The 9,557-nt window shown below is 45.2% G+C and overlaps 1 protein-coding gene across 1 annotated transcript in view; it reads left to right on the forward strand.

Moving 5' to 3' along the window:
* The window catches only part of Anapc7 (anaphase promoting complex subunit 7), a 22,553-nt gene that overhangs the window by 2,824 nt on the left and 10,172 nt on the right, over positions 1-9,557 (forward strand). Inside the window, exons 2-5 of the mRNA XM_021187171.2 lie at positions 2,533-2,719; positions 4,154-4,273; positions 7,142-7,253; positions 7,780-7,933. Of these exons, the coding sequence (XP_021042830.1) occupies positions 2,533-2,719; positions 4,154-4,273; positions 7,142-7,253; positions 7,780-7,933 (573 nt within the window). The remainder of the gene's footprint in view (positions 1-2,532; positions 2,720-4,153; positions 4,274-7,141; positions 7,254-7,779; positions 7,934-9,557) is intronic.

Below are 9,557 nucleotides of genomic sequence, written 5' to 3' on the forward strand. Positions count from 1 at the left end.
GAACTCAGAAATCCGCCTGCCTCTGCCTCCCGAGTGCTGGGATTAAAGGCGTGCGCCACAACGCCCGGCTTACGTTTGGCTTTTTTGAATGATTGTTTTTGTTTTATGTAGATGTACACAGATATCCAAGTACACATACATAATAATACAGTTTATTTTTTAAGAAGGTACTGTAGATTACTAAATGAAATCATATTAGGGAATGACTGCTAATAGACTAGGAATTACTTTGGTTTTTATGCTTATGTACCTGGTGCATTTGGAGGCCAGAAGAGGGCGTCAGGATTCCTTAGAGGTCTGAGCTGGAGTTACAAAGAGTTGTAAACTGCCTGATGTGTGCGCTGGAATTTAGACTTGAATCCTCTGCGAAATCCACATGCTCTTAACTGCTGAGCCATCTCTCCAACCCCCAAGGATGGTGTTGTGAATGGCTGGTCCTCCTGCCTCTGCTTCCATATGCGAGGACTACAGGAGTGTATGACCCTACCTGGCAGTGGTACCTAGTTATTTGGTTTTTTTAAAAATTTCTCTTCCGGGCTAGAGAGATGGCTCAGTGGTTAAGAGTGCTGACTGCTCTTCCGAAGGTACTGAGTTCAAATCCCAGCAACCACATGGTGGCTTACAACTATCTGTAATAAAATCTGATGCCTTCTGGTGTGTCCAAAGACAGCCACAGTCTGCTTACATATAATAAATAAATAAATCTTTTAAAAAATTTTCTCTTCCATTTTGTTTGTTTGACAGTGTCTTTAGTCCTAACTGTTCTGGAACTGGCTATGTAGACCAAGCTGGCCTGGAACTCAGAGAACTTTCTGCTTCTATCTCCTGAATCTCAGTGAATTAAAGGCCTATACTACCACATATGGCTTCCCCTGTGTTTAAAATACTTGGGCCAGGCATGATGTCGCACGCCTTTAATCCCAGAACTCAGAAGACAGAAGTAGGTGGATCTCCGAGTTTGAGGCCAGCCTGGTCTATAGAGCAAGTTCCAGGACAGCCAGAGCTACACAGTAAGACCCTGTCTCAAAACAAACAAACAAAAAGCCAAAATAAAATAAATAATAATGCCATGAAATAAGTACCTGTTTATAGACTTCCTTGTCTCAGTCTGTTCTTTAGCTTTCAGAGAAAAATGTATACCATCTCTTAATTTGGGAAGGAATGGGACTGGAGGTATAAACACAAGAGTGGGAACCAGGGTTACAGATAAGCTGTGGGTAGAATGCTTGCATAACATGCAGAGACCGTGGTTTGGGACCCCATGCAGGTTGAAAAATAAAGCAGTGTCTTGGCATTTAACCTTGCCTATAAGGACTATCGCATCGCTTTGAGATTAGAGGTTGAAGTTCTGTGATAGGCTTGCCTAGCCTCCCTGAGGCTTTGGGCTTCACACATGGCAGAGGAAAGTTAGAAACATGGGCTCCCGCACATTGACTTTAGACCCCTGAGAGTCCAGGTGACGGTGCTTCTGGTGCTGGCCCGCTTGCTTTTTGTCTGTAGAATTGAACGGGCCTTCAGGGCATGGGGAGATGAGATGGCTCCACACTTGAGAGTGTTTGCTGCTCTTGCAGTGGACTTGAATCTCTCAGCATGCATGTCAAGTTCCTAGCAGGGGGTCCACCCTTCTCTTCTGGGCAGCAGCACACATGTGCACACATACACATATAAGTTGACTCTTTAAGAAAGACTTGTTAAGACTAATCTTTTATCATTCTGCCATTTTGGCTTTCCAATTCTGTTCTCACTGGCTTTTTTCTTTGGTATTTGACCTTTTCAGGTGCCTGTTTTGTTGAGTTTCTCTACGAAAGAATTCAGAGTGGTAAATGTTCTTTCTAGAGTCTCTAGCTTTTTTGTAATTAATGCTGTCCTTTGGCAATATTATTTATAAAAATTGATGTTAGCCGGGCGTAGTGGCACACGCCTTTAATCCCAGCACTTGGGAGGCAGAGGCAGGTGGATTTCTGAGTTCGAGGCCAGCCTGGTCTACAGAGTGAGTTCCAGGACAGCCAGGGCTACACAGAGAAACCCTGTCTCGAAAAACCAAAAAAAAAAAAATTGATGTTAACCTAAGATAATATAGGTGTATGTAAAACAGTGCTAAATTAGAGGTCTTATTGAGTAGGCATAGCGGTCCATTCAGTGACCCATCACTTCCAAGGCAGAAGCAGGAAGATTGCTGTAAGTTCAGGGCTACCTGGACTACAGAGTGCGAATAGACGGAAGGGCATAAAAATGGGAAGGAAAGCATGCTTTCTTCATTGTATTGGATTTATAGGTATCATTAGCTTCTATATTAAGAAAACACAAATTGTACAAAACCAAAATACAATATGATAGTGTTCTAGATGTTTTGGTCATATTTGCATGGTGTGCAAATGCTGTGCCTCTCATTAAGCCACTTAAATTTAAGGAATATTCGCTTTTTTTGCAAGCTGACATGATAGAAGGTTTTTGTGGCAGGCTTAGGTACACCAAGGTGCTCTTTCTAATTTTCAAAATAACCATGTAGGACTTGTGTCCTTTATGTTCTAGTGAGCTGTTTTCCCCGTCGCAGAAGTACCAGCTCTTGGTACACCATGCAGACTCTCTGTTTCACGATAAGGAGTACCGCAATGCTGTGAGTAAGTACGCCATGGCTTTACAGCAGAAGAAAGCCTTGAGTAAGACTTCCAAAGTGCGGCCTTCCACTGGGAATTCTGCATCTACCCCACAGAGCCAGGTGAGTAAGAGAGAGCCGACTCAGTCAGTCAGTCAGTCAGTCAGTCCAGTCAGTCAGTCAAGTCAGTCAGTCAGTCAGTCAGTCAGAGCCAGGTGAGTAAGAGAGAGCAGACTCAGTCAGTCAGTCAGTCAGTCAAGTCAGTCAGTCAGTCACTCAGTCAGTCAGTCAGAGCCAGGTGAGTAAGAGAGAGCAGACTCAGTCAGTCAGTCAGTCAGTCACTCGGTCAGTCACTCGTTCATTCATTCATTCATTCATTCAGTCAAGTCAGTCAGTCAGTCAGTAAAGTCAGTCACTCAGTCAGTCACTCGGTCAGTCAGTCACTCAGTCAGTCACTCGGTCAGTCAGTCACTCAGTTACTCAGTCAGTCAGTCAGTCAGTCACCCAGTCAGTCACTCAGTCATTTATTGTGATTTTTGGGGCAGGGTTTCTCTATGTAGCTTTGTCTGTCTTGGAAGTCACTCTGTAGACCAGGCTAGCCTCAAATTCAGAGAGCCACGTGACTCTGCCTCTCAAGTGCTGGGAGGAAAGGGTGTGCCGCCACCGCCTGTCCTGCCTGTGACTGTGTCTATGTGTATACATTTATTGATTGATTTGTTAAAGGAAATATAAGTTTTATATATGTATGTACACTGTCACTGTCTTCAGACACACCAGAAGAGGGCATCTTACAGATGGTTGTGAGCCACCATGTGGTTGCTGGGATTTGAACTCAGGACCTCTGGAATTTCAGTCAGTGCTCTTAACTGCTGAGCCATCTCCAGTGCATATAAGTATATGTATATGTATAAGTATATGTATATGTATATGTATATGTATAAGTATATGTATGTGTATGTGTATATGTATAAGTATATGTATATGTATATGTATATGTATAAGTATATGTATATGTATATGTATATATACACATACTAAGAGACAAGGTTGAAGTACTTCTTTCAGCGATGAGTTGATTGGTTATAGAATGAAGCCTTTCTATATTCTTTGTTATTATCACATGATATTGCATGGTTTCCAAATGCTGCTTTTCATTTTTTTATTAATGAGCACTGGGGTGTGTCTTCCTGGTCCTCGTCACTAACGCTGCTGGGATGCTTTGTATCCTGGTTTGGGTGAGCTTGTTCTTTCTCTCTCTCTCTCTCTCTCTCTCTCTCTCTCTCTCTCTCTCTCTCTCTTTCCCTCCCTCCCTCCCTCCCTCTTTGTTTTTTTTCCTTTTTTTACCTTTTGGTCTCAATTTCATAGAGATCCACCTGCCTTTTCCTCCTGAGTGCTATGATTAAACATGTGCACCACCACAGCCAGGTTTTATTCTCATTTCTTGATTGCTTATCTAGGAGCAGAATTGCTATAAGGTTATAAGATTTATTCTTTTTATTTTGAAAAACTGTCATATTGTTGAGATTTTATTTCAAACAGTGTTTTGTTAACTTGTAGTGTCTTCCATCTGAAATTGAAGTGAAATACAAAATGGCTGAGTGTTATACAATGCTGAAACTAGACAAGGATGCCATTGCTATACTTGATGGGGTCCCTTCAAGACAAAGAACTCCGAAAGTAAGTTCACTGTCCCTCTGCCTGGTCTCCGCTGGTCCTGCCCCATCATCTCTGTCCTCCGAGTTTCAGGAAGTATGAACTCTTACCTTTTCCCAGTGGAGTTAGGGTTCCGACAGACGGCCGTTTACTAAATTAAGGAACCCTAAGAGTTGAGCCGGGTGTAGCGACGCTGACCTGTCATCCCAGCACTTGGGAAGCAGAAGCAGGAGAGCCAGGAGGTCAAGGCTGTCTCAAAACAGACAGATGACAGAAGTGTTGGGATCCACCCCAGGGGCTCAGTGTGCTCAGCAGCCACTCTGGCATTAAGCAACAGCCTCGACTCTTGTCACTTGGAGACATGGGCTCAACAGCTTACTCAGGCTGTCCTTAAATTGCGTGTCGTCTTAGGGTTTTATTGCTGTGAAGAGACACCATGGGAAAGCATTCAGTTGGGGTTGGCTTACAGCTTCAAAGGTTTGCTCCGTTTTATCATGGTGGGTAGTGTGGCAGTGTCCAGGCAAACAGTGCCACAGAAGGAGCTGAGAGCTCTGCATAGGCTGCAGGAGGAGACTGTGTGCCACGCTGGGTGAAGCCTGAGCATAGACCTCAAACTCCACTGTGACACACTTCCTCCAACCCAACCACACCTACTCCAACAAGGTCACACCTTCTAGTGCCACTCCCTATGGGCCAAGCACTCAAACCCAGGAGTCTACGGGCCCTTCCTCTTCAGACCACCACCCTGAATAACCCAGAATGCCTTGGGCCTTAACTCCTCCTACTCCAGCTGGCCCTGCAATTGGGATGGCACCAGCAGGGCCAGCTATTTCTTAGCCTTCCTTCAGTCTTCCTTCCTTCCTGTTTGTTTAAAGAGATTTATTTTATTGGTGTGTGTGCGGTATGTGGTGTTAGTGCAGGTGCTGGCAGAGTTCAGAGGCAGTGGATCCCTTGGAGCTGAAAAGGTCATTCGAGTCATGTGATATGGATGTTGGGAACCGAACCTAAGTCCTCTGGAAGTGCAGCTAGTTCTTAACCGCTGAGCTATCTCTTTAGCACCTTAAAGATTTATTTTTTAAATTAAAAAAAAAATTTACCTGTATGGGTATTTGGCCTGCCTACATGCATGTATTTATATATTTGCACCATGTTTGTGCCTGGTGCCCACAAAAATAATAAGAGGGCATTGGCTATTTAGAAACTGGACCCTCTGTAAGAGCAGCAAGAGGTCTCAGCCCCTGAGCCATCTCTTAACTCCCAGGCCTGGGATTTCTAGGTTCTCAATACATAGCCCAAGTTAGCCTTGAACTTATGACATCCTGAGCCTGCCTCCCCATTGTTGGGATTATAGACATGTTCCACCATAGCTGGCATACAGTTAAGTTTTTTTTTTTAAACAAAGGTTTCTTGCCAGGTGGTTCACGCCTTTGATCCCAGCACCCAGGAGACAGAAGCAGGCCGATCTTCATGATCTGCCAACAATAAAAAGTTATTTACATTTTACTGAAATGCCGAGGTCTTATCTCACTGGATTTAAATAGTGTAGTTTCTGTTTGAGTCAGGGTTACATTTGGAGGTCATGTTGAGTTTGATTTTTGTCTCAGTTTGGTGAGTCGGCAGCTCTAGTGAGTCAGAGCTGAGGTATTAGCTGGGCCAGATTCCAGCTCCTGGTTTGTCGGAAGCCAGGTATTTTAAACTGATTCTTAAACGGCTACGTGTAAGCTGGGCGTTGTGGCTCACACACACACACACACACACACACTGTCTTATGGCTCATTCCCAGCACTTAGGAAGCTGAGTCTGAAGGATTGCTGTAAGTCTGAGGCTAGCCTGAGCTACATAGTAAGTTCCAGGCCATCCTGAGCTAAGAATCAGCCAGATGATGTAATGGTACATCTGCCTGTACTTGGGAGGTAGAGGCAATTCAAGAAGGTCAGCAGTTCAAGGTCGTCCTCAGGTATGCAGTGCGTTTGAGGCCAGCTTGAGCTGCACGAGAGGGACTTGAGAGATGGCTCAGGAGTTAAAAGTTTGTTCTTCTTCTGGGGGCCAGAATTTGAATCCCAACACCCACATCAGCAGCTCACATCCACCTGTAACTCCAGCTCCAGGGAGTCCTCCACCTCTGCTGGCCTCCATGTGTGCGTGCGCGCGCGCGCGCGCGCGCGCACACACACACACACACACACACACACTTATGCACATAAACTAAAATAAAAGATTTTCTTCACTTTGTTATGCAATAGTATTGACACCTGCTTGGGCTGGAGAGATGGCTCAGCAGTTAGGAACATGCACAACTCTTTCAGAAGATCTGAGTTCAATTCCCAGCATTTCGGTCAGGTAGTAAGTAGTAAATGTTGGCTAGTGGCAGTGGTCACACCTTTAATCCTGACACTTAAAGGCAGGGTAGGTGGATCTCAAGGCCAGCCTGGTCTGCAGAGCAAGTTCCGCAACAGCTGGGGCTACACAGAGAAGACCCTGTCTGGAAAAAAAAAACTTTGCCAGCTGTGGTGGCACATGCCTTTAATCCCAGCTCTTAGGAGACAAGCAGGTGGATCTTTATGAGTTCCAGGCTAGCCTGGTCTACACACTAAGACCCCACCCTATCTCAAAAACAAATCAAAGAAATCCTTAAAATATATCTGCTTGAATCAAGGTATCTAAAATTATGGAACATTTCTCAATGTCCCAGAGGCAGCCTCTCTGGGTCAGATGTGAGGAGGTGTTCTGGGAGGGCGACAGATAGGAGCTGGTGGTCTTTATGTGCACAGGGCTGTGGTTGGTTTTTCTACTAGAAAGTAGAATAGTCACTGGGATCGAAACCCGAGCTGCACGCGGGGAAGGGTCTCCTTGCGGAGACCCTTGCTTTACTGTTCTGTTTTTTGTGTGTAGATAAACATGATGCTGGCAAACCTGTACAGGAAGGCTGGTCAGGAACGCCCATCAGTCACCAGCTATAAGGAGGTCCTGCGGCAGTGCCCTTTGGCCCTGGACGCCATTCTAGGTATGGTGCCTGGTGCCTGGGGTGTTTGCAGTCAAAGATGATAGTTCTCAGTCACAACTCTGCTTTAGATAGAGTAGGGCTCTTTTTAGATTTTAATTTTAATTAACATGTGAATGAGGGTTTTGTCTGTATGTAGTGTCTAGTGCCATAATGGTTGGAGGGGGGCATTGGAGCCCCAAGAGCTGGAGTTATGGGATGGTAGTAGACCATCATGTGAATGCTGGGAATCAAACCTGGATCCTCTGCAAGACCAGCAAGTTGCTCTTCACCACTGAGCCGTCCGTCTTCATGGTGCCTAGAGTAGGTTTACACCATTCTGAGGACCGCCGGTTAGGAACTAGAGGGGTCGCTGTGTCTTGGGGATAGGGTACAGTCGAGTGGCAGCAGTGCTTGTGTGTGCCTGAGGCTCTGACCTCTTTGAGTTGTATGCATCTGGCTTAGAGGAGGGAAGGCAACTGTGTAGTGCTGGGGTTGCGCCGTGGGAGGAGGATGCCGCGCCTCACGTTTCTCTTGCTCTTGTGGTCAGGTTTGTTATCCCTGTCCGTGAAAGGCGCAGAGGTGGCGTCCATGACGATGAATGTGATCCAGACCGTGCCCAACTTGGACTGGCTATCTGTGTGGATTAAAGCGTACGCTTTTGTGCACACCGGAGACAACTCGAGAGCGATCAACACCATCTGGTGAGCGTCAGGGTGTCAACCCAGTGGTGATCTGGTGAGCGCCAGGGTGTCAACAGTGGTGATATTGGTGGGAAGCACAGGCTAAGACATGTCACATCTTACTACATAGCCCAGGTTTCCCTTGAAATTGCCTCAGTCTTCCAGATGTCCCTAGTGCTAAGCCACCAAGCCTGGCTGAATCCAGGGATCTTGGCCCTTTCCTTGTCTGGAGATGTGATACATCTGGTGACACAGAAAAGCTAGGTGCTGCTTACTGCTTGGCATTGCGTCACTTGTCCTGGGTTATGTTTTTTCTAATGCAAGTGACTGCAAATGTGAAAAACTGTTGGAACCTGTGAAAATGAACAGCCGGACTGAGTTCTGCTCTGTTCATGTGAAGATGGCCTCCCTTAAAGAGCAGACTATTCGGGGCTAGAGAGATGGCTCAGCCGGTAAGAGCACTGACTGTTCTTCCAAAGGTCCTGAGTTCAAATCCCAGCAACCACATGGTGGCTCACAACCATCTATAATGGGATCTGATGCCCTCTTCTGGTGTGTCTGAGGACAGCTTCAGTGTACTTATCTATAATAATAGATAAATCTTTAAAAAGAAAAGAAAGAGCAAACTGCTGAGGATGTCATATTCATGCCTTTTTGACTTGGTAGACATGTTTATTGTGTACCTGACATAGGCTATACCTCTTTGCAATTAGGGATTTCTTTTTATTTAAACAAAGTTCTAGGACCAAAGGCTGCATGCATGCATCTATCTATCTATCTATCTATCTATCTATCTATCTATCTATCATCTACCTATCTACCTATCATTTGTTTGTCAACTATCTACCCTCCTATCTGTCATCTGTCATGTACCTCCTTACCTACCTATTTGTCACAAGTAGCTATCACTTGTGAATGCTGTATTAAAAGTCATTTTTGTTGTCCTCTCTAAAAAATCATAACCATGCTGGTTGTGGTGGTGCACACCTTTGACCTCAGTGCTCACGAGGCTGAGGCAGGCCTGCCAGGGTTCTTTAGTGAAACCCTGTCTCCAAAACAGGAAATTATAACCACAGAGTTTTGGTGAATATTAAGTGATATATTTGAGATACATGTATATAAAGTATCATTATATGACTTTAAATATTAAATCCTTTCATGTGTATAGATGGTTGTTCTGTCTGCATGTCGTTTGCACGGCCTGTGCATGCATAGTGGACGGAGGCCAGGAGAGGGCGTCAGGTTCTCTGAGCTGAAGTCATGATCAGCCGTAAGCTGCTCTGCTGGTGCCGGGAGCTGACTCTGGTCCCTTTGCAGGAGCATCCGATGCTCTTCACTGCTGAGCCTTCTGCTAGACCCCTATGTAACTTTTAAAGCTGAGGTTAAAGTCCATTGTACCTAGGTCCTTGAAAACGTTTTTTAAAATTAGATTTGTGTTTATCAGTTGTACGTGGGCACGTGCTTGTGTGGAGGTCAGAGGACAGCTCGGAGGTGTCAGTTCTCTGTTCCCACCACAGAGGTTCCAGGGATCAAACTCAGATCCTCAGGTCCGATGGGTGGCAAATGCTGCTCTTACCTGCTGCTGCAGCAGCTCACTGGCTTACTAATGTTTCTTTTCTTTTCTTTTTCTTTTTTTTTTTTTTTT

This window comes from Mus pahari, chromosome 23, assembly GCF_900095145.1.
Source record: "Mus pahari chromosome 23, PAHARI_EIJ_v1.1, whole genome shotgun sequence".
NCBI classification, from domain to species: domain Eukaryota; kingdom Metazoa; phylum Chordata; class Mammalia; order Rodentia; family Muridae; genus Mus; species Mus pahari.